General features: G+C 42.2%; 2 protein-coding genes across 8 annotated transcripts; one reads left to right on the top strand and one right to left on the bottom strand.

Annotated features, from left to right (window-relative positions):
* Nucleotides 1-18: 18 nt before the first annotated feature.
* sh3glb2a (SH3-domain GRB2-like endophilin B2a) lies at nucleotides 19-17,256 on the top strand. 7 transcript variants are annotated; one of them, XM_021621232.2, is made up of 14 exons: nucleotides 26-171; nucleotides 1,127-1,268; nucleotides 1,479-1,490; nucleotides 2,046-2,174; nucleotides 5,552-5,685; nucleotides 5,811-5,903; nucleotides 6,033-6,044; nucleotides 8,807-8,869; nucleotides 10,174-10,197; nucleotides 14,519-14,608; nucleotides 14,797-14,897; nucleotides 15,058-15,072; nucleotides 15,211-15,433; nucleotides 15,610-17,256. In XM_021621232.2, the coding sequence occupies exons 1-14, from the start codon at nucleotides 109-111 to the stop codon at nucleotides 15,715-15,717; spliced, it is 1,209 nt and encodes a 402-aa protein (XP_021476907.2). In that variant the 5' UTR covers nucleotides 26-108; the 3' UTR covers nucleotides 15,718-17,256. The 7 variants fall into 7 exon arrangements, with proteins under 7 accessions (XP_021476908.2, XP_021476911.2, XP_021476913.2 ...); XM_021621233.2 differs by lacking the exon at nucleotides 1,479-1,490 and having other exon boundaries at nucleotides 19-171; XM_021621234.2 differs by lacking the exon at nucleotides 6,033-6,044.
* A 2,923-nt stretch (nucleotides 17,257-20,179) lies between these two features.
* On the bottom strand, nucleotides 20,180-23,665 carry prrt1b (proline rich transmembrane protein 1B). The gene is made up of 4 exons (XM_021621239.2): nucleotides 23,495-23,665; nucleotides 21,397-21,917; nucleotides 20,895-21,023; nucleotides 20,180-20,576 (listed from the first exon to the last, which is right to left on the bottom strand). The coding sequence occupies exons 1-4, from the start codon at nucleotides 23,502-23,504 to the stop codon at nucleotides 20,430-20,432; spliced, it is 807 nt and encodes a 268-aa protein (XP_021476914.2). The 5' UTR covers nucleotides 23,505-23,665; the 3' UTR covers nucleotides 20,180-20,429.
* Between the last annotated feature and the right edge of the window lie 1,969 nt (nucleotides 23,666-25,634).

The following is a 25,634-nucleotide window of genomic DNA, read 5'->3' as shown; positions in this document are numbered from 1 at the left end:
GATTCCAGGATGATGTGTAGATACCAGAGACGGTGACAGATACCGCTGACTGAATATCGTCTCCCTGGACATAGCTAGATGTGTGTTTAGCCAGATACTTCCAACATAATGGATTTCAACGTGAAGAAATTAGCTTCGGATGCTGGAGTGTTTTTCACACGAGCTGTACAGGTAGGGTAATTTATGTCGTGTCTCCTATACATTGATTAACGTTAAATGCTAGCTAGCTAATGTTCGCGAAATAGCTAGTAAATAGCTAGTAACGTCTGGCTTAAATAAAAACTGGAAACTGCATGAGTTGGCATCATTGCCAAATCCTTTAGCTAACGTTACTGACATAATACCCTCTATATACTACACAAAATATTGGTTCAGCTGACGTTAACCTCCCTTCATAGTAGCCATCGTACGGCACTGCTAGCTTTTTTTCCTGGCTTGTAACATAGATATATTGAAGGAAGGTTTCTATGCCGTCTGTGATAGCCACTGCTAGCTTGATGCTATAGCTGACGTTCGCTAGTTGTGTTTTCGCAGAGGTCTTTCTTTGCTTTTCAGGTACGGTGTAGCTGTGGGGTCAGAGGTGACCTTTCGTGCCCCCTTTGCCCAACCCCCAAACATTACAAAGCCAGATACATTTTTCATTATTGTGACAGTGTAACAGGTCATGATGAAAATGACTGGGACTGATTTCACAATGTCTACAGTAACGTTGCAAGGATGCAATGGATGTCTGTTCAGCCCATAGAAGTTCCATTCGGTTTTATTTCTCAGACTTTGTATCTAAACCCCTTGGCAGAGGATACTGGCAATGGGAAAAGACTGGTGAAACATTAATTAGACAGGGACTGGGAGACTAGCAGGTGTAGTGTTTCATGGTGTATGAGGGTGTGGTATTTTGTTAATGGTTTCCAGTAGCCTATGAGGAGTCACATGGCGTGAAGAGCATCCCTACACCAGTGATAATGTTGAAGATTCAAGTGACATGTCATAGGGCAGCTCCATGGACACTAGAAAAGTTCCATGATACACAGAAACAGTGGAAATGCACTATTGATGTTGAGTCACTGCAATAGGCCTTGTTCACAGAGAAGTGAAAGTGATTCTTTCATTGTGTATTTTGGCAAAGTTCACAGGGGAAAAGTTCGGACAGGTAGAGAAGACTGAGCTGGATGCCCATTTTGAGAATCTGCTCAGCCGTGCCGATTCCACAAAAAACTGGACAGAGAAAATCTTCAGGCAGACAGAGGTTCTGCTGCAGCCCAACCCAAGTAAGGCCTGGCATACACACTGAACTGATCAGGACAGAGGCCTCCACAACTCCCAACCCTACTTATAATGCAGACACACACACAGGATAGAAGGACCAGAAACACATTAAATGAAAACCAATGAGTTTATTTTATGTGAAACATGGCGGTAGCATGGTGATAGAGAGCATTGTGCTCTAACCTGTGACTCTCTGATTCTCCATGCTACAGTTGACCACACTGGTGAGTATCCCTCCCTCCCATAGTGCCCTGTTGTGGAATCTTTTCATCCTACTGGTCTGTAGTGCAGCAGACAAATGCTCTATGCAGTATTGGCTGTTTTAAGCACCAGTCTGTTCTAGGGCTTGTTCTGTGGGTATGAAAACCTGTTGATTATCTTCCATTGCAAGCGGTAGCCTACTTATCAGTGAGCAGCTCAACAGCTCTGTGTGTTAAGCACACCAGACACTGACTCAGGCTTGTGGGTAACATGCAGCAATTCATTCCTCAAACTTGCATTTACCGTGTGTGGGATAAATATGTTAGTCTCTCTACAAAACCATTATCTGAGCGAAATAACATTTATCTCCACGACATCTTCATTCTACACCTCATTCCCACCATGTTGAATTACAATACTCTACATTGTCATATTGGGCATTTTCTTACTTTTCTTTGGCATTCTTCTCTCCCATGAATTTCCATTCTCAGACTAGGTTTCATAGTGTCCATCTGTGACAACTATTTTTTTTGCAAGTCCTCTCTTGAAGCAGGACATCCCCCTCTTTGTATTGGCAGGTGCCAGGATTGAGGAGTTCCTGTATGAGAAGCTTGACAGAACGGTTCCATCCAGACCAAATAATGGAGAACTACTGGGTCATTACATGCAGGATGCGGCTAAAGATTTTGGACCTGGAACTCCATATGGTGTGTACTCAGGCTTTGTGTATACTTATTCTTCCCAGGTGGTCTAAATCTGGTTTGTTTGAGAGGATTGGCCAGTGATCATTTCATTTTTGAGAGAGGAAACCGAGACCGTGCCTTGAGCCCCAGTCAAATCCATGAGTGACATTTTCTGGAAAATTCATTTTTTCACTTACCCAATACATCTTCACCCTGTGCCCTCACCCTTGTGCTATAAGAAGGGCTCAAACCATTTGTGGTATATCCCTGTGAGAAATGATCTCCATAGTTGATACAGGATATTGATTTTAAATGACATTAGACGTTTAATGTACAGGGTTGCAGGTGTAATTGCAGGGTACAGTGAACATCATGATAATTTTCCAGTAGTTTATAGTGTAGAACTCTTCCCAAAGCCTTTTGTTTCTACTGATGATTTCACCCTAAGGTGAGTGAGCAGTGAGATTGGTGACGATAGCTGTTGTTAGTGAATTGGTCTCCTCCCGCCCCTGCCCTCCAGGCTGTCTCATGTCTGTCAGGCCAATAAATAGGCCTCTCCCCTTCACTGGCAGTCCTGAGGATCAATAGTTTGCGCTCGCTCTCTCTCTCTCCTATGTGAATGTTGTTGAGAGCTTCAGGCTTGGCTCATATATGCAGAATGTTTAAACATAAATGTTTATGCAGAAATTAGTTTATTAGGCTGCCTGTCTGGTGCTTTTCTCCTTCAGTTGAAATGGAGCTCAGTAACAGAGATCTGAGTGCTGGGCCATGTACAGCTTAATGAACAGCTCTGCAGTACTCCTGCTTAGCAATGATTTGTTTTATACATTAAGCTGATGCCAAAAGTCCCTTTTTGTTTTTATCCAAGAATAAAAATGCACACATACAGTAACCTATACTAAGCAAGAACATGCATGTTTTAGTGATTTAAATAATTCGATTTCTAATGAATTAATGTGTACACCATGTCACAAAGCAGACAGCTGTGTGGAGCAGTGGAAAACCCTTATTGGCATACAGATCGATACATCAGTCATCAATCCCATTATTTCCTCTCCTGCAATAGTAACTAGATGGACACTCAGCTGCTCTAATCAGGTCATTAGTGGTCTGTTTCTCAGTTGTAGGTTTTAGTGATGCAACCTTCTGTGTGTGGGTGTAGAAACTCTGCTGTGAGGAGACACTACTACAACAATGACATGTCGAAAAACATTTCCTCAGTATACCAATGCGGTGTGTCCATGCCTTCCAACAAGTAACCCACACAGATATGCATACTTCAAATTCCGCAAGTTGTAGGCCTGTTTGATGATATAATCCTTGCGGTGTGGTGTTATCCATTAGGTATTCCTGTACTCCTTTTGTCTGTTTTACATCTGGAGAAACCCCTACATTCAAAGGGGAAATTTGAGTTTCTGCCATGTCAAGAATGTTGCTACTCTAGAGGTTCCCCTCTGTTTCCGTTCCTCTTTCTTCGCGGGTATAAAGTAGTTGGGCACTTAAAAAAAGATGCAAAAATGAAACTTAAGAACGGAAAGCATAGAAATATTGCACATAGACAGATCTACCGCTTCTTAGACTTGCTTTCAATGAGAGTGACAGACTAATAACTCACATGTCTATGTGAATTTGGTTGGGTCACCCAAAAAGTTACATACTGCAGCTTTAATGTTTGAGATCCTAAACCGGTTGTGTTGCACTACCAAGTCCTATTCTTCTCGACTTTTGTCTGTCTGTGTTCTTATGATAAGCATTAAGTCATTCCTAAGTAATAAGTTAGACTCTTATACCTACAATGGGTTCCAAAATTACTGTCACTCCTGACTGGCAATGCACAAACAATACCTAAAATATAAAAATCTCATTATAGAGAGCAACTCAAATACCAACATGTGAGAAATACTGTACTTTATTCATGTTCCAATGGAACCCAACAAAATTATTGATTTCATTAAAAATCAATGCCCCTAAAAATCAAGGTTTCACAATTAATGGCACCCTTAAAGATGATTGAAAATAACATCAACCAAAATTAAACCAGGAATTAAATTCAACTTATTTATGTTTATGTCTTAAGGAACTATATATTGAGCCATTGCATCACTTCCTGTTTCACTAGGGTATAAAAATGAGAACACGTGCAATATCCCATTGTCATCCAACACCATGAAGAAAACAAAAGTAGTGGCAGTTCAAACGAGACAGATAGTCGTAGACCTTCATAAATCTGGTAATGGCTACAAGAAGATCCACAAACGATTGAATATACCACTGAGCACTGTCAGGGCTAATATTAAAACATTCAAAAGATATGGAACAGTTGAAAACCTCACGGGTAGAGGACGCAAATACATTTGCATTTTCTCTCAGGATGGTGAGAAAAGCATCAAAATCCCCAAGAATCACTGTGAAAACTGCAGGCCTTGGTGGTGTCTTGGGGTCACCAGGTTTCAAAAAGCACCATCAGACGCCACAACCACAGGCTCTTTGAAAGGGTTGCCAGAATGAAGCCCTTTCTGACCCCAAGACACGCAAGCGCTTGGAGTTTGCCAAACGTCATTTACATTATGACTGGGTGAAGGTGTTCTGGTCAGATGAGAGCAAAATTAAACGTTTTGGTCAGATACAGCATCTGCACATTTGGTGTCGAAACAGATGCATACAAGGAGAGGCACCTCATACCCACTGTGAAATATGGTGACGTTTTGGGGCTGTTTTAATTCCAGAGGTCCAGGGGCACTGGTTAAGATTGATGGCATAATGAATTCTACCAAGTATCAGGCAATTTTGGCTGACAATCTGGTTGCCTCTGCCAGAGGGCTGGGACTTGGCCGTAGGTGGACTTTCCAACAAGACAATGACCCAAACATACTTGAAGATCCACACAGAAATGGTTCTGTGACAAAATCAATGTTCTGCCGTGGCCATCTGTCGCCAGGCCTCAATCCAATCAAAAACCTGTGGGCTGAGTGGAAGAGGGCAGTTGATAAGCGCAAACTCAAGAATGTGAATGCTCTAGAAAGGATCTGCATAGAGGAATGGTCCAACATCCCATCAAATGTGTTCCTTGTCAAACATTACAGGAAAAGACTCCATGCTGTTATCCTTGCCAGAGGTGGTTGTACTAAATGAGGAGTGCCAATAATTATGAAACCTTGATTTTGGGGAAATGTATTTGGTTTTAAATAATTGCATCATTTTGGTTGGTTGATTTGAAACATGAATAAAGTACAGTATTTCACACATGTTGGTATTTTGAGTTTATCTCTCTAATTATATTGTTTCTTTTTTAAAGTAGTGTTTGTGCATTGCCAGTCAGGGGTGCCAGTAATTTTGGAGCCCACTGTATATTTCACATATTGTGTGTGGGTTCATCATATTCTCATGTGTGTGTTCTGTAGGTAGCACCCTGATCAAGGTAGGTGACTGTGAGAGGAGACTAGGCGGTGCACAGAGAGAGTTCCTACAGACTTCCGCTATCAGCTTCCTTGCCCCACTCAGGAACTTTCTGGAAGGAGACTGGAGGACCATCTCAGTGAGTCTGGCTTTCTGGCCTCAGAGGGACATCATGAGATTGCATGCAGACCAGTGTATAGACCAGGATTTATGTGTGGGGTCATGCCGTACAGAGAGGTGCTGATCTTCTCCTCTCTGCCTCAGAAAGAGAGGCGTATCCTGGAGAACCGCAGACTGGACCTGGACTCCAGTAAAGCACGACTGAAGAAAGCCAAACTAGCTGAGTCCAAGGCAGCGGTGAGTCTACCCTCCACCCTCCACCACCTCTCCCTGTGCACCTTCAGCTGCATCATGTAACCAGGCTCCAGTTCAGAGCGAACTGCTACTGCTAACTAACATCTGTCTCTGTTCTAATTATGTTCACAGTGTGAGGGAGAAGTGAGTATTAGTGTAAAATATTGTCCACTTTTAGTTATTTTATTTAGCCTTTTTCTTTCTGACATGCTCATTGCCACCATGAAATCCAGTTAAGTGCATGTTTGTCTTCAGAGAGAGACTAGAGTTCTCTTGAAAGTGAGTGAAATGAACTTGTGGCATGGTAAGGCCTTGTAAGAATTTTAAGCTTGTAAGTAAGCATTTAACGGTAAGGTAACCTGTTGTATTCGGCACATGTGACAAATAAACTTTGATTTGATTTGCACTGGAGCAAACCCGTATATGACCCTAGAGTCAACAAACTGAGTAGTACACAAGTATTTGGAAAATGGTGAAACAAAAGTGTATTTCAAATTAGACTAATTTGAGTCCGTGACAAACTGCATCCAATTACCAAATGTATCCCCTCATAAAATCACAAAGGCCTATTTGATAGCAGTAGTGAGAGGAGAGGCCGTGTCCCATGTGAGTGCAGATGACTGGAGTTGAGAGTCCTGATTGCTAACCTGCTTGCCCTATTATACCATGACCAAGGTCTAGCTTCACTTCATATTCCCTGCTCCCATTCTGTCAGAGCATTTCAAATGTTTAGATTTTTGGCTGAGTTTTTCCTTCAGGGCAAAGATCTGATTTGATAAGCCATTGTATTAGCCATTTGATTCGATTTTTTTTCTGTAATAACATGAGTAAATAAACAGATGTATGGAGAAAATACATGTTCTTTCAGTTGTAGACTAATATCAAATCAGATATTTGAAACCTGTATGCATGGTGATTGCCACATGAAGGCATGCTAATTTTGAAATGTATGTATTTGTTTAGCCTAACTACATTATATATACAAAAGTATGTGGACACACCTTCAAATTAGTAGATTTGGCTAGATCAGCTACACCCGTTGCCTACACGTGTATAAAATCGAGCACACAGCCATGCCATCTCCATAGAACATTGGCAGTAGAATGGCCTTACTGAAGAGCTCAGTGACATATAACATGACACCGTTATAGGATGCCACCTTAACAAGTCAGTTCGTCAAATTTCTGCCCTGCTAGAGCTACCCCGGTCAACTATAAGTCCTGTTATTGTGAAGTGAAAATGTCTAGGAGCATCAACGGCTGAGCCGCAAAGTGGTCGGCCACACAAGCTCACAGACCGGGACCACTGAGTGCCGAAGCGCATAGCATGTAAAAATCGTCTCTCCTTAGTTGCAACAATCACTACCAAGTTCCAAACTGCCTCTGGAGCAACGTCGGCACAATAACTGTTCGTTGGGAGCTTCATGAAATGGGTTTCAGTGGCCGAGCAGCTGCACACAAGCCTAAGATCAACATGCACATTGCCAAGTGTCGGCTGGAGTGGTGTAACGCGGACTTTGGAGCAGTGGAAACCACGCTTCACCATCTGGCAGCCCGATGGCCAAATCTGTGTTTGGCGGATGTAAGGAGAACACTACCTGCCCAAATGCTAGTGCTAACTGTAAAGTTTGGTGGAGGGGGAATAATGGTCTGGGGCTGATTTTCATTGTTCGGGCTAGGCCCCTTAGTTCCAGTGAAGGGAAATCTTAACACTGCAGCATACAATGACATTCTAGATGATTCTGTGCTTCCAACTTTGTGGCAACAGTTTGGTTAAGGCCCTTTCTTTTTTCAGCATAACACTGCCTCTGTGCACAAAGCAAGGTCCCTACAGAAATGGTTTGTCGATCAGTGTGGAAGAACTTGACTGGCCTGCACAGAGTCCTGACCTCAAGCCCATCAAATACCTTTGGGATGAATTAGGACTGCGAGCTAGGCCTAATCGCCCAACCTCACTAATGCTCTTGTGCTGCGGGGACTTTCAGCCAATGTTCCAACATCTAGTGGAAAGCCTTCCCAAAAGAGTGGAGGCCGTTATGGCAGCAAAGGGGGGACCAACTCCATATTAATGCCCATGATTTTGGAATGAGATGTTCGACTACCAGGTATCCACATACTTTTGTCATGTAGTGTATTTCCTAAAGTACTGCACTTTAATTACATTGGGATTTGGCCAGTCCAATGTAATGATTTAAGAACTCATTTGAGAGTAAACTCAGTCCTGGGGACCCCAAGTGGTGCAAGTTGAGTTTTTTTTTCCCCCTAGCACTGCACAACTGTTTCCAATAATCAATTCATCTTTGATTATTAGAATTAGCTGAATTAGCAAAACGAGTTCGGGAAACACTTTATTCGATATATTGTCCTCAGAATAATAAATTATTTTCCACGTGCTCATACATTTACATAAAATATACATTAAAGATCAAACCAACAACTCATCACCCAGTATATAACATTCTAGTTACTCCATTATATTATAGCTTAGCCTCTGACCGGAAGACAGGAACTATTGTCTAGGTATACTTTGCAGGCTACACATAGTATAAGCTAGAATGGCGTAATGGTTGAAGGTCTGCTTCCTTTTTATGGGCTATGACACATGACAGGCTGTGTACACAGAATGATCTCACATCCTGCTGTGTTTATATACACATGCAGTATAGTCATTAACCTTCTAGTCTAACGCGGCTTGGGAATCACCAGGAGATATGCAGGTGTAGAAAGATATTGGGACCGGTCTCAGAATTGTCTCTGTATATCAGCAAGTAAAGAACAAAGGGTTTTGTTTTTGCTGTGTGTGCTTTCCTGTCACATGACTTTATTATACTTTGTTTTGTTTGATTTTGTTTCTTTGGTTTGGTGCACACCATACTGTACGTGTAAACTGCTCTGCCATGTCTGTAGGCTGTGCCTGATTTTCAGGAGACCAGACCCAGGAATTATGTCCTCTCTGCCAGTGCATCTGCGGTAAGTAGCTTAAACAGTCAGTCCACGCTACACTAACACTACATGTAGCCTACTCTCGCTGACATCAGTGTGCTCATAACCTCGAGCAGCCTCTCCATACACAGTGTCCACATGCGTCATGTTGCAGGCAGGTAGAGACTACAGCCAAGTGTTGAGTGCCCCGCCCCCCCTAGAGGTCCTAGAGCAGTGTTTCCCAATCCTGGTCCTGCGGTTGCCTCGCGAGCCACCCTGATCTCATGAGCCATTCATGTAAGCTTGTGAGATATTCTCTACACAGATGTAGATATTTGTGTAGCTAACCATTTATGTAAGCTGACTGAGATCAGGGTGGCTGGCGAGGCTAGTCCTGGGGGGTCCAAAGGGGTGCACACTGTTTTGCCCTAACACACTTGATTCAGCTGATCAACTCATCGTCAAGATGGATTATTTGAGTCCGGTGTGTTAGTGCTAGGGCAAAGAACAATATGCACTGTCCCAGAGAGACTATTAAGAATTCACTTCATAGCCATTGAATATTGCTGTGCATTATAGGGAAATAATGCCTGCTCTAGAATGTTCTTCCAGCCAATCAGAATTGAGTATTCAACAATTCCATGGTATAATCCCAGTTAAATAAATAAAACGTTGTGGCCCCACCAACAACATAAATGGACTATACAGCTACAACGTGATGTGAATATCGACTTGGAGTATAAGACACTATAATGTTAATCATGTCTCTTTGTGTTGTCACCCATGACAGCCAGGGTTGTATACAAGACACAATATGAGACATATTTTTTTATTCTAGACAATTATGTGCTTCGACATCTGTAGCAACAGTTTATTTATTTAACTAGACAAGTCAGTTAAGAACAAATTCTTATTTACAATGATGGCCTATCGAGGAACAGTGGGTTAGCTGCCTTATTCAAGGGCAGAATGACAGATTTTTACCTTGACAGGGTTTCCTTTCGGTTACTGGTAACCTTTCGGTTACTGGCCCAACGCTCTAACCAATTTATCACCAAATTGCTTTCGGCATAAAGTCCATTATCTATGTGACACTTTTCGGACACACCCACAAAAGTAGTGTAAAGATCTTCACAGGTGTTTCACTTCAAATGATCCAGATAAAATTGACTCTGAGCACAGTACCAGAATCTGGCAAATCTGCTGTCTTGAATGCACCCCTGGGTTGAAAACGTATGTTTCTTAACTGTCATGTCATCAGTCTCAATCTAAGAATGTGTGTGTCTCCCCTGTGATGTAATCAGAATGTGTGTCTCTCTCTCCCCCTCTCTTGTTGTCCTGCGGCTTTTCAGCTCTGGAGTGAGGAAGTGGACAAAGTGAGTACGACATGTTTGGATACCGTCCTCACATATTGTCTAAGTAAATTATATCTTTACTCTTTATCTTTTGTTTCTAGATTGTCTCTTTCCGCACACACTGGTGGACACAAACAAAACAGCTGATAAAGGATATGTAGCTATTACCGCCACACCAGCGTTCACGATTCATGAATGCAGTCAAATTCTATGTGACTGTTTTAGTCATGGTAACTAGGCTTCTCCAAGCTCTGCTGCTGCTGGTCATTAGTAGCCTACCAACCTTCTAACTGCCTGGTACTCCGCACTCTATTGTCCCTCTAATCACTCTGACATCAATGTAAATGTAATCGAAAATCTAATCAAATACTTCATGAGAGCTCGTGTTGCACAACATTTCTATAGGCTATGCAATTATGTGAGAAAACAGTGATGGCCACTTAAAAAGAGGAGGTTCCCATCAGCTTTCTAGGCCTACTATATTTATTTCTCAACTTTCCTAATATTAAGCACATGACTTATCTTTACAAAAGGAGTATAGCCTACCTGGGTTGCATGAACATGAACCTTAGGAAAAGTAACCTCCAATCGCTATTTAAAAGCATAGATGACATGTGTTTTTTCTCGCTGCCCCTTTTTCGGGACAGGTGCCTGATAATGGTCCATTCTAATTCAAAGCAAATTTCACACACACAATATTTAATATATAGTACCAGTCAAAAGTTTAGACACACCTACTCTATTAGTTAAGGGTTTTTCTTTATTTTGTAATTATTGTAATTACAAATAATATTTGTGAAGACATCAAAACTATGAAATAACACAGATGGAATCATGTAGTAACCAGAAAAGGGTTAAACAAATCAAAATATATTTTATATATTCTTCAAAGTAGCCTTGATGACCGCTTTGCACACACTTGGCATTCTCTCAACCAGCTTCATGATGTAGTCACCTGGAATGCATTTAAATTAATTTGTGTGCCTTGTTAAAAGTTCATTTGTATAATTTTTTTCATTAATGCGTCAGATGTGTTGTGACAAGGTAGGGGTGCTATACAGAAATGGACCTATTTGGTAAAAGACCAAGTCCATGTTATGGCAAGAACAGCTCAAATAAGCAGAGAGGAATGACAGTCCATCATTACTTTAAGACATCAGTCAGTCAACCCAGAAAATGTCAAGAACTTTGAACATGTTTTTTTTTTTTTTTTTTGTTTTGAATTTTACCCCTTTTTCTCCCCAATTTCGTGGTATCCAATTGTTGTAGTAGCTACTATCTTGTCTCATTGCTACAACTCCCGTACGGGCTCGGGAGAGACGAAGGCTGAATGTCATGCGTCCTCCGATACACAACCCAACCAGCCGTACTGCTTCTTAACACAGCGCGCCTCCAACCCGGAAGCCAGCCGCACCAATGTGTCGGAGGCTACACCGTGCACCTGGCAACCTTGGCTAGCGCGCACTGCGCCCGGCCCGCCACAGGAGTTGCTGGTGCGCGATGAGACAAGGAGATCCCTACCGACTAATCCCTCCCTAACCCGGACGACGCTAGGCCAATTGTGCGTCGCCCCACGGACCTCCCGGTCGCGGCCGGTTACGACAGAGCCTGGGCGCGAACCCAGGGACTCTGATGGCACAGCTGGCACTGCAGTACAGCGCCCTTAACCACTGTGCCACCCGGGAGGCCACTTTGAACGTTTCTTCAAGTGCAGTCGCAAAAACCACCAAGCGCTATGATGAAACTGACTCTCATGAGGACCGCCACAGGAAACGAAGACCCAGAGTTACCTCTGCTGCAGAGGATAAGTTCATTAGAGTTAACTGCACCTCAGATTGCAGCCCAATTAAATGCTTCACACAGTTCAAGTAACAGACACATCTCAACATCAACTGTTCAGAGGAGACTCCGTTAATCATGCCTTCATGGTCAAATTGCTGCAAAGAAACCACGACTAAAGGACACTAATAAGAAGAAGAGACTTGATTGGGCCAAGAAACACAAGCAATGGACATTAGACCGGTGGAAATCGGTCCTTTGGTCTGATGAGTCCAAATTTGAGATTTTTTGTTCCAACCGCCGTGTCTTTGTGAGACGCGTAGTAGGTGAACAGATGATCCACGCATGTGTGGTTCCCACCGTGAAGCATGGAGGACGAGGTGTGATTGTGCTTGGCTGGTGACACTGTCGTTATTTTTTTAGAATTCAAGGCACACATAACCAGCACGGCTACCATAGCATTCTGCAGCGATACACCAACCCATTATGTTTGTGCTTAGTGGGACTATCATTTGTTTTTCAACAGGACAATGACCCAACACACCTCCAGGCTGTGTAAGGGCTATTTAACCAAGGAGAGTGACGGAGTGCTGCATCAGATGACCTGAAAAGCAGCCAACAAGCGCTCAGCAGATTGAGAGAATGTCAAGAGTGCAAATCTGTCATCAAGGCAAAGGGTGGCTATTTGAAGATTCTAAAATATACTTTTTTGGTTACTACATGATTCCATGTGTGTTATTTCATAGTTTTGATGTCTTCTGTTATTCTACAATGTAGAAAATAGTAAAAAATAAAGGAAAACCCTTGCATGAGTAGGTGTGTCCAAACTTTTGACAGTACTGTATGTAAAGACAATATTAATTCAATAACAGGTGACAATATTAGACTATCAGACTATCACTTATGAATTATAGATAATCACTTGTGAATGATGCCCAGCATAAGGCAAGAAATAATAAAACATTTTGGCAACGTTTTCTAATCATAGTCACACACCTCATGTAGCCTGGCCTATATGTTTTGTATCACAACTAAAGTGGCCAAATTACTTCTTAAAGTTAAGCACATGAATCCACTTTACAAGGAGTGTAGAGCCTAACTGGCCTACATAATCAGCGTGTGAGTTTCAGGTTTGTGGAAGATAATTTTCACAATAAAAATGCACCTTTTATAGAAGCATTACATGCGTAATCACATTTGCGGTCACTTTTGACTGGTGTTTCCCTCTCATGGAACATTCGTGCTTCAAGCCTACTGCCGTGTGCGCATTGCTGCACTTATAATGTGAAGCCTAATAGTTTATCAACATTTCAAGCTAAACGTTCTGATCTGTTACGTCAGCCACATTGCGTAAAAATGTTTATTTGATGCTAGTGGTTATATTAATTTGGGATATATCACATCCCACAACTGTCCCAGACTATGTTTGGAATATTTATTTCTCGCACAGATAAGAATAGGTCAACTTTTGTACTATGGGGGTAGTAAATTGACATAGGCTAGTGCTTTTGCTGTTCGTTAGACCTACTCATCTTGTTGGCTGACAAAGTACATGTGAACAGTTCTTCCAGTATCTTCAATATGCACCTTGGAATTGGATAAGGATGTGCGAGTTGTGTCCCCGACGTGTCTGTCTTCACTTGTAGCCTGTGAGAAAAACCCGATCAAGTGATGGAGAGCCATGTGAGTGAGAGGTTCATCGGCGCGCTCAGCACTCGGGGAGAAGGGCACAACGTCCGCTGGCCACAAAAGGCCTGAATTTTTATTTTAGGGTGCGTAACGGCCACACACAGGGGACGCCACCATGAAATTTGAGGCATTGGCAAGTGGTGTCAAATTATGAATGAGAGACTGATCGTGTGTACAGCCTGTCCAAAAAAACCAAAGCAGAGCTCAGGCTCTTCAAGCAATTTTTTTTCAAATCATCATTAGTCTCATCATGCAGCCTTACAATGCATTCAAAATCAAAAACGTATAGCCCAATGTTTGTAGAACAACTACATTTACATTAACTCTAAGCATATAGGTGTACCTATTTCTTTGTTAACCGCTCAACACAGAATACCAGCACTCCCTCAAATCATTTGGAGAAAATATCCTTTCTATTTTATTCAACTTTGTTCAATTGTATTCTTCAAACTATAAAATAATGCCACGGAATTCTAAGCAAATCTTGTCTGCTAAATTGGTGTAGCTCACAGCCATATGACAGTCAGATCAGAACTTAACAAGGACAATGCAAAGTATGCTATTTTGATCTTTTGAAATAGACTACATTTTCTTCATATCTTGCTTCTTTAGACCTTTCTTTAATAAATTGTGACGATGTAGGCTATATTACATGGATTTATTAGACTTTAAAATGTAGATGTTCCAAAAGTCCTGCATCTGTGGCTTGTCGGTGATGTGTGGAAACCAGGAGATGCTAAATATGTTTGTTAATTAACGTCAATTAACATGAGACCGACAGTTATTTGCTTGACCGTCACCGGCTGACCTAATTTCGTGACCGCCACAGCCCTAATTACATGTTATCTCATTCTGTGTTGTTATTGTTCTGTAGGCAGCGCATGAACTTCGAGTGGCCCAGACAGAGTTTGACAGACAGGCAGAGGTCACACGACTCCTACTGGAGGGCATCAGCAGTACACACGTGAGTCATGAGGTCACACACATATAGAGATGACAAACATGACCACTACACATAACCGTTCTCTTTAGCATATGTACTGTTTACTGTGTATTGTGATGTTTTAACATGGTGGTAACAGGGTATGTTGAGGAGGAACAAGTATTTCTAACGGGGTTGTCTTGTCTGTGTTTTGGATATGTTGTCTGTAGGTGAACCACCTGCGCTGCCTGCATGAGTTTGTGGAGGCACAGACAGCCTACTACAAGCAGTGTTACCTGCACATGCAAGACCTGCAGAAAGAGCTGGGCAGGTGAGGACTGGCTCTGGGTATATGCACACATGTATATTGGGCATACTTAGCTGGGGTGTCTATGCCTGGCTTTCATTTGCTGCAATGATTTGCTCTATTCAAATGGGTGTATGCTGTTTATCAAAATGACCATCTCCACTGTCATCTCTTATGCTCTCAGTTCCAATGGAGATGTGTAAGTAACATTTGATGACGATTACAGTAACATATTTATGTTAACCGCTTTTCTAAATCAAACATGGTGAAGTCTTATTATTCCTTAGGGGATGTGCTGTGTACCTTATGGCTGTCTTCTCTCCCTAAACCTCGGCAGGTTTCCCAACGCGTTTTCTGGTAACCCGGGTCTCTCCATGGCCTCCGGTGGCTCCTCTCCCCAGGGGAATGCCACCCTACCCCAGGACACTGCCAGCGCTGTGGAGACAGACACACTGAAAATCGAAGAGGTACAGGCCCCCGCCACGGGCACACGCAAGGCCAAGGTCCTGTACGACTATGACGCTGCCGACACCAGTGAGCTCTCCCTACTGGCTGACGAGGTGAGCACACGCGCACACAATCCTTTCTTTGTGCACGCCAGTGCTTAGTTTAGCCAGGTGTGTCCGTGCAAGGCTAGAATATGTGGACTGATTGCTGGCTCATGTACAGTTTAATTGTATTAACACTGCTGCATAACTATTAATACACTACTGTATGTTGTCTTGTCTTTTCCCAGCTAATCACAGTTTACACAGTGCCAGGCATGGACTCTGACTGGCTCGTTGGCGAGAGAGGGAACCAGAAAGGGAGAGTGCCTGTCACATACCTGGAGCTGCTCAGCTAAAGAAACTACACTCAAAGAAATACATGGACACACACAAACACACACACATCAATTGCACTCGCATGCCTTCAAACATGCAGACGTTGACGAATTCAAACAAGCAAACACACCCACTGTACATTCTGTACGCACCAGGACTGCATGAAATCATTGGTAATTATGAAGGCAAATGCGCTACATTGAATATGGAGGAATGGTTACCATGACAACTTGGCTGAAAATTCTGAATTGTGAGATGTTTATAGATTTTAATTTCACCCTGCTTCTCACAGCAGGACAATAATCCTGCAGCTACAAGACATGTAAATGGTTATGTGGATTATAATTAAGGGACATGTTTGTAGGGGCTGATACATTTTTTTCAATAGGGCAAATCAAGTCTGACATTTTTTAAGTGGAAATTACAAACCTTAGAAGCCTTTTTAAACCTTGAATACACTACAATTTGCATTTCCTGCTGCGCTGGAAAATTCTCTGCGACAACGGGAGTGGCCAAATTTAAGATCGCAGATCTGTACATACTGAAATCCCCTGTATTATTCAGGCTTTTTGGTTTTATTTTAGGTGACCTTTCACAGCAGGTGTGAAGCTTCATACAGCCTGCCCACTCACTGTCACCTGTTTAAACTATATGCACCAATGCACCAATCTTTTCCATTCCATTCCATTACACCAATCTTTTCCATTCCATTCCATTACACCCTGTGCACCTATGGTTAGTCCACATTCCTATAATGTAATTTTCCTCTACCACTACCAGGAACTGAAACATTTCATGGCCGTATGACCTGCTTAACGTACTGGGAATGTAATCACTCTTACAGCAAATATTTGAAGCACTCCTAGTCGTTTACTAGCTGCCTTACAATGACGCCAGAGAGCTGTTTCCATCTGCTATAGCTAATAGAATGTATTGTACACACCACAATGTCCACACACTCCTGTTTGCTTGGACACTTCCTTTGAAGAAGACAGGCCAGATCTAACACAGAACATACATTTTGGCATGCGAGACCATAACTTATCATTTAAGTATCTGTGATTAGCTATATTCCCATTTGTCCCCTTTTTTTAGTTTGCCCTTTTGCTCTTCTGTTTCTTAAACATGTTACTGTTCCTTCAGTTGTCTTTTGTTTCTTTTTAGTAAAATGTTTGTTTGATCTGATGTCTTTTCTGTGATCAAGTCCAAGTGTTTTCAGACAGGACCTAGGCTGCTGCATGTGCTACTGGCAGGAGTTGGACAGACTATTCTGTCCACTGAAAAGCCTCTTTAAAAGAACAATTGTAATCCAAAGTTTTAATGGCTGTATGTATATTTATTTATTTATTTTAGTACCAAAGGAAACAAGTATATGCATGCATTTCTGAATTGAGCCCAACCCTGGTTTGTACCATTGCTGCTGTGGCATGTCTTGTTTTGACCCTTTTCTGCCTTTACTGTCAATGTATTTATTGCCTGTTTACAAGTCATGCTGAATGAATGAAAATATGTAGGATGTAATAAAAAAAAGTGTGCTTTATTTGGACACAATCCGGTCATGTGGTTGTCAGCTCAAGTTGTTCTTAGGCTAATATTCTGGTGTAGCAGTCAGTCAGATGGAAAGTAATCATTCTCTTATCATTCTCATTTCATTTTAAATTCAAACTTTATGTCCAACATCCTGTAACACATCACATCAAAGTTTATTGGTCGATCTGCAGGTGCAGTGAAATGCATATTTTACTAGCTCCTACAGTGCAGCAGAATGTCTAGCAAATACACAAATAAGAAGATCTAAACAAATCAAATGTCAATGTGTCCGATTTAACAATCAAACGTAGATTATATTAGTGAGCAGTTCTCAGAACTGCTCAGAGGGAGGAGTTCAGACCCTTAGCTTAGTGCCCTCCTAGCTCATCACTATGGTGTTGAAATCTGAGCTGTCGTCAATGAACAGCATTCTCACATAGGTATTCCTCTTGTCCAGGTGGGATAGGCAGTGTGCAGTGCGACGGCGATTGTGTCGTCTGTGGATCTGTTGGGGCGGTATGCAAATTGTAGTGGGTCTCAGGAGTCAGGTAAGTTGGAGGTGATATGATCCTTAACTAGCCTCAATGCACTTAATGGTGACAGAGGTGAGTGCTACGGGGTGATAGTCATTTGATTCAGTTAGCTTTCTTGGGTACAGGAACAATGGTGGACATCTTGAAGCAAGTGGGGAAAACAGACTGGGATAGTGACGAGGTTGAATGGGTCTTTAAACACTGCTCTGAGGATGCTGCTTGGGATGCCGTCTAGGCCGGCATACTTGTAATTCCCTGTTTGACACAACATACTCTCCTATTTCTAATCGTTTCATGAGTACTGAATCAACATGTTCATGTATATAAAGTATTGCAAAATAATTGTAATGCTTGGCATTAAAATTATGATTTAATTTCAAATAAACAAAGAAAAATAGCCCCAATCCACATTTCAATAAGTGCTGTAGGTAATTTCTGGGAATATACAGTATGTACATGTTTATATTTTAAATGTCATTATAGTTATGTGTATCTATAGTGCCTGTACATTCTGGAGGGTCCACCATGTACTCTCCCTACTGGTGTCCCCCAGGGCTCGGTTCTAGGCCCTCTCCTCTCTATACAACAAGTCACTTGGCTCCGTCATATCCTTACATGGTCTCTCCTATCATTGCTATGCGGATGACCTTCAACTACTTTTCTCCTTCCTCCCTTCTGACACCCATTTGGTGACATGCATCTCTGTAAGCCTGGCAGATACCTCAGCTTTAATGCTAGCCTAACACCTCAAGCTCAATTTCGACAAGACGGAGCTGCTCTTTCTCCCAGGGAAGGCATGCCTGCTCCAAGACCTATCCATCATGGTTGACAAATCCATGGTGTCCCCCTCCCAGAGTCCAAAGAATCTTGGCGTAACCCTGGACAACACCTTGTCGTTCTCTGCAAACATCAGAGCAGTGACTCGCTCCAGCAGGTTCATGCTCTACAACATCCGTAGAGTCCCCACTTGTACCATCAATCCTTTGCAACTTATCCCGAACGCTGCAGCCCGCCTGGTGTTCAACCTTCCCAAGTTCTCCCATGTAACCCCGATCCTCCGCACGCTCCACTGGCTTCCAGTCGAAGCTCATATACACTACAACACCATGGAACATGCCTACGGAGTAGCAAGAGGAACTGCCCTTCCCTACCTTCAGGCTATGCTCAAACTCTATACCGCAACCTGAGTACCCTGTTCTGCCACCTCTGGTCTCATGGCCCACCCATCCCAGCTCCCGCTCAGCCCAGTCAAGGCTCTTCTCTGTCATGGCACCCCAATGGTGGAACCAGCTTTTGCGTGAAACTAGGACAACAGAGTGCCTGCCCATCTTCTGAATATCCTAACCCTTCCCTGAATATCCTAACCCTTCCCTGAATATCATACCCCTTCCCTTCCCTTCCCCTTGCTAGCACTGAATTTGCTGATAGCAACTTTATTGAGGAAAAATATATTATATAGGCTATTTTAGCCTCACCCGTTGTTGGCAGGTGTATAAAATCGAACTCCCAGCCATGCAATCTCCATAGACAACCAGTAGCAGTAGAATGGCCTTACTGAAGAGCTCAGAGACTTTCAACGTGGCACCGCCATAGGATGCCACCTTTCCAACAAGTCAGTTTGTCAGATTTCTGCCCTGCTAGAGCTCTCCTCAGCAGGGGGGTGCCGCTCTAGCAAAAATAATCTGTCCTCAGTTGCAACACTCACTACCGAGTTCCAAACTGCCTCTGGAAGCAACGTCAGCACAATAACTATTCGTCGGGCGCCAAGCAGCTGCACACAAGCCTAAGATCGCCCTGCTAGGGGTTGTTAAGCTTGCCGCCGTTGGACTCTTGAGCAGTGAAAGTTCTCTGTAGTGATGAACCCCGCTTCACCATCTGGCAGTCTGACGGACAAATCTGGGTTTGGCGGATGTCAGGAGAACGCTACCTGCCTCAGTGCATAGTGCCAACTGTAACGTTTGGTGGATGAGGGATAATGGTCTGCGGCTGTTTTTCATGTTTCGGGCTAGGCCCCTTATTTCCAGTGAAGAGAAGTCTTAACGCTACAGCATACAGTGACATTCTAGACGATTCTGGCGTTTGAAATTTGTAGCAACAGTTTATTTATTTATCTAGGTAAGTCAGCTAAGAACAAATTATTATTTACAATGACGGCCTACTGGGGAACAGTGGGTTAACTGCCTTGTTCAGGGGCAGAACGCCAGATTTTTACCTTGTCAGCTTGGAGATTTGATCCAGCAACCTTTTGGTTACTGGCCCAACACTCTAACCACCGCCGTGCACAAAGCAAGGTCCATACAGAGATGGTTTATTGAGATTGGTGTGGAAGAACTTGACCGGCCTGAACAAAGCCTTGACCTCAACCCCATCGAACACCTTTGGGATGAATTGGAACGCCAACTGCGTGCCAGACCTAATCGCCCAACATCAGTGCCCAACCTCACTAATGCTCTTGTGGCTGAATGGAAGTCCCCGCAGCAATGTTCCAACATCTAGTGGAAAGCCTTCCCAGAATAGTGGAAGCTGTTATAACAACAAAGGGGGGAGTGTATGTGGTTGTCAAAACTAGCTATCTTAAGATTAATGCAATAACTGTAAGTCACTCTGGATAAGAGCGTATACTAAATTACTCAAATGTAAATGAGTAGATGTTTATCAGGTGCAAATCGCTATGCACAGAGAGATATCACTACATATATGATCCAGCCCACACAAACAAACACCCCAAACATCAGGCTGAACACCACCAGCAAACGGGCCTTCTGGGAAGCCCTCTCTGCCTCCCTCATGTCCCCTCTGGCCAGAGCAGCACGGGTCTAGAGCAGAGTGGAGAGACAACCAGCTCAGTCAGGACTTGGTCTGAGGCCAACAAGCATATGTATTGTTTGAAGATGTTTGATAGAGTACAATAAAATTCAAATTAATTTAACTTTATGTAACTCTTCTTCTACTGTATCAGACATCTTGTTATGTCATCATTACCGTAAGGAAGGCCTCGGTAGTGTCACTGCATTCTTAGGATTCTACTACACCTACACTGAAACTCATGCCCACTCTCTGCCCTAATTCAATTCAGAGCCAGGCCTTTGTTAGTGCACTAAGGATGTAGTGCCTCATATGAGTGGGCAATTTACCTCATATGAGTACAAAAGGGCGATGAGGCCACTCATAAGGCAGCAGAAGATGGTGACCAGCAGGGACTCCACCATGTAGTCCTTGGGCAGGGGAGGCCGCTCGTCCCCCAGTGGAGGGCCGCTCATGTACTGAAACACAACAGAGGCAAACATGCAGGGACACAATAACCTATTAAAATAGTGGCCATTCTTGATTTTGAATAGAGATTTCAAATAGAAATGACACACTGTCGTTACGTCACAGGACAATAGTCAGCTCTATTGTTAAATCCGGAAGTAGTCACGCGTGGCCATAAGGGAATCGATTTTTGAACCGTACGGGAATCATGTGTGATTCAATAAAGCTATGAGGAGTAATTGAATGTACAAATCCGTTCTAAACTTACTGTGTGTCTAATAAATCTCCTCGTCCACCACCACCACATGAGAAAGTATGTGCGTTTGGCAGCACATTTAGACTAGTTTTCTTTTGCTCTATACTGATACTCTGATACTCTCTTACTATGGTGTTGGGAGGGTAGCTGGGTGAAGGCATGAACTGGGCCTGGTAGAAGGCTGGCTGGTTGGGTCCTGGCTGGCAGGCTATGACAGGGGGTCCTGGGTAGTGAGGTGGTTGTGGGGAATAGATAATATAGGCCATCTTGGGGTCAGGTGGGCTGTAGGGTGGGGGCTCTTCTGATGGGGTGGATGCTGTCATGTCTGGTTGGACCGAGGAGATCTGTGGCTGACACACAGTCGAGGGTGTCCCTCCTGCCAGGTCTGTCTGGCTTAGCAGCTCCTCCCTGGTTAACCTCCCATCACTGTCACTGGGAGCTCTGTATGGCGGACAGGCAGCAAAAGTACTGTCTGCCTTAGGCACTGGAGGACAGACAGTGTGGACATTGTCACTGTTGGATGACAGATGAGTGGTTTGGACAGGTAAGCTTGTACGTCCAACAAGGTCTTGGGTTCCTGAGTTTCCCTCCTGCACTGCTGTCCTCCCACTGGACAGGGCCTGGCTCTCACGGCCGGGTGGTTGAATGACTAATGAAAGTGAAAGAGGAAGGATAGATATTATAATGGTTAGACTGCGATTCTTGGTCAACTGGCAATTAAAAAAAATGTCTAAAACCTGTTTATCTACAGCAATGATGTAGCCATAACTACATGACCAACATTATTAATGAATGGCATATTTTAGAGGAAGTGAAAGGCCCCTGTGATCTCTATTAAGTAAGCAGAGAAACTCTCAAGTTTCTCCAGGGCAGTTGACTGACCCACTTTGGTTTCTACAGTGGAAAACAGTGCATCTGATTAATGAAAGGCCCAGGCAAAATGAGCGTGGTTATACGGTGTCGTTCTCCAGCTGCCGGTGTGGTTTGTCAAGGCTTATTGAGTTTCTGCTCTGAAAGGGGTGGAGCTTGCTGACTGACTGAGATCACAGCACAAACAGCAGGGCAGAGCCCGAGCCAAGGCATCCAGGCTGCTCTAGTGTTGCATGTCTGGGAAAGAGAGGTTTTAGACTTCGGCCTGCAAAGATAGGAAGCATGTAGATTTGAAACCAACTGAGATCCTGTAGAATACATTTTTACTTGTAGATTGTACAATGGACCTGTGCATCACTGAAAATTCTGCAGGATAAATAGAGCAATAATAGCAACCTAATGTATCTTCATAGCACTATCATGTCCCATATATTTACACCTGTTGTGACATACATTGCGTTATTTTCTGGCTGGTTGTGACACCTACATAAGAGGATCAAAACCCACAGTTATTCCAACAAAAAAAATTCCCTGCCAAGAAGTTTCCTTTCGCTTAAAATGTTGCTTATTAAATATTTTGTTGTTGTTGTAATCAGTCATGTTTTTTTCATCATATTTTAAATCATTAAAAAAAAAAACACTTTATGACACAGTCAAGAAGCATTATGACCATCATAATCATATTAGGTAGATAGGCCTATCTCGTTTATGCCCTTACATTAGATGTCAGTCAAAAAGAGGTTGTCTAGTCCTGCTCCCGAAATCTGCTCCTGCAATCATCCCAGTCATCAGCAACAGCGCGTTGGGCTAGGTGCATGTCTGACATCAATGTGTGTGGAATTACAATGATAATATGGTCAATTTAAAAAACAATTACACGACATAAACATACTGTTGACATGTAGGCTATGGTGTAATGAAATGTTTTGTGGGTTTTTACACTCTTATGTAGGTGTCATAACCAGTCATAAAATAACTACCGTGGTATGTTTTGTGGGTTTTTACACTCTTATGTAGGTGTCATAACCAGCCATAAAATAACGCAATATATGTCACAACAGGTCTAAATATGTGTCATGACAGTGACGTGTTATGTGTTATGGCGCTTAGTGTCAAGTAAAGTGTTGCCGAATATTGATTGTTGTACAACCCCATCTTCTTTGGTTTTACATCAACTCAATGCACACAGCTTATCTAATATTGTAATGTTTGTTGTTTGTTTTTGTGTAATCCTAATCATTCAATTTAAATTCCCATTTCTCCCAAAGTCCACTGTTTCACACATTTTAGACAATAATAAACAATCATTTTGGTTGGTAGTACTAAACATGCATTAGGGCATGAACAGAGACTAACCTGGGTCCATTTTGGCAGGCAGCGTACAGTACAGGGCACTATACAGTTGAAGAACAGTAGAGAGGAGGATTCAGGTGGTCATCTGTAGAAAACGACTGATCCAGACAACAGAGACAGAACATGGGACAGTTTACAGCAGATATCCCATGGGCTCCCACAAATGGCTGCAGATCTTGTGCCTCCCCTCCACAGGGTTGAAATAGTATCGTGTTTGTTTAATAATTGACAGGCTTGTGTGTGTGTGTGTGTGTGTGTGTGTGTGTGTGTGTGTGTGTGTGTGTGTGTGTGTGTGTGTGTGTGTGTGTGTGTGTGTGTGTGTGTGTGTGTGTGTGTGTGTGTGTGTGTGTGTGCGCGGTGGATGTGTGTGTGAAAGTGTGTGTGTGTGGTGGATGTGTGTGTGTGCTTGTGTGTGTGTGAGAGTGTGTGTGTGTGTGTGTTTTAGGATGTGACAGTGAACTCTAAAGGGGGGTTTACTGATGAAGGTGGAGCTTGAAACCTGGATTGTAAACATAACATGGAAACAGGAACATCACAGTGTCTTTGATCAGACCAAAACAAATGTGAAAAGAAACAGCCATGTTTTAGAAATGGATGAGCTCATCATCATTAATGGGAACAGTGATAACATTCGATAAGAAATCATTCTAATGTATTGTTCAGACAAAAAAAACAAATAACGTGAAAAACACTGGAAACTTGAGGGTGACTCAGTCATCAGATATCTAGAGAACTGTACTTCCTCTTCTCATCCTCAACAAAGATGTGCTACTTTCTTGTGTTCCTCAGGGTGATTCAACTAGCTGGTGATCCTTTTTTTTTGACAATCATTCTGCTCACAGTGCACCTTGCTTTCTTCAATGGCAGAATGCTAGGTTTGTTATTTGATATCAGATGCTATGTCACTTTTATGGTATTGTATTAACAGGGTATGATGAGTCTCTGTTTCCAGCGGTTCAACATGTCAGGTCTACTCATTAATTTCATGTATGTGTAGTGAAGTGTGTATGATTTTATAGTCACATCTATATTAGGTTTTGAGCCAGCAATGTATAAGATACAGATTTGGAAACCTTTGTACTGTAACTAGGTAGGAATCTAAAATGGTTATTTCAAGACCCACAGTAAATTGTAATACATTGGAGGGATGCATCATTTTATCACATCATTAAGCATATGGTGCTACCTATGATAGTGTATATAGTGAAAACTCTAATTAACATCTGTGGCTGGGAGAGAATGCTCCAAACAAAAGATTCTCAGTATTCTTTCCGGTGTTAAAGTCTTTAATCCCTCTGTGTTTGGCACCTAATTATAGGCCGTCATTGTAAATAACAATTTGTTCTTAATTTGAACTGACTTGCCTAGTTAAATAAAGGTTCAATAAAAAATAAATACAAACTGTAATACAAAGAAGGTCCACATTGGATTCAACTTTGACAATAGCTACAACATTACACGACACATCGCCTCTGTCATAAACCCTAAAACATGTATCTGTATGCAGTATATTAATATGTTGTGTGTGTATGCAGTATATTAATATGTTGTATGTGTATGCAGTATATTAATATGTTGTGTGTGTATGCAGTATATTAATATGTTGTATGTGTATGCAGTATATGAATATGTTGTATGTGTATGCAGTATATTAATATGTTGTATGTGTATGTAGTATATTAATATGTTGTATGTGTATGCAGTATATGAATATGTTGTATGTGTATGCAGTATATTAATATGTTGTGTGTGTATGCAGTATATTAATATGTTGTATGTGTATGCAGTATATTAATATGTTGTATGTGTATGCAGTATATTAATATGTTGTATCTGTATGCAGTATATTAATATGTTGTATGTGTATGCAGTATATTAATATGTTGTATGTGTATGCAGTATATTAATATGTTGTGTGTGTATGCAGTATATTAATATGTTGTATGTGTATGCAGTATATTAATATGTTGTATGTGTATGCAGTATATTAATATGTTGTATGTGTATGCAGTATATGAATATGTTGTGTGTGTATGCAGTATATTAATATGTTGTATGTGTATGCAGTATATTAATATGTTGTATGTGTATGCAGTATATTAATATGTTGTATGTGTATGCAGTATATTAATATGTTGTATGT

Source organism: Oncorhynchus mykiss, chromosome 11, assembly GCF_013265735.2.
Source record: "Oncorhynchus mykiss isolate Arlee chromosome 11, USDA_OmykA_1.1, whole genome shotgun sequence".
Taxonomy (NCBI): Eukaryota; Metazoa; Chordata; class Actinopteri; order Salmoniformes; family Salmonidae; genus Oncorhynchus; species Oncorhynchus mykiss.
Note: the sequence above shows the minus strand (reverse complement) of the source record. Positions and strands in the feature narration are given on the sequence as shown.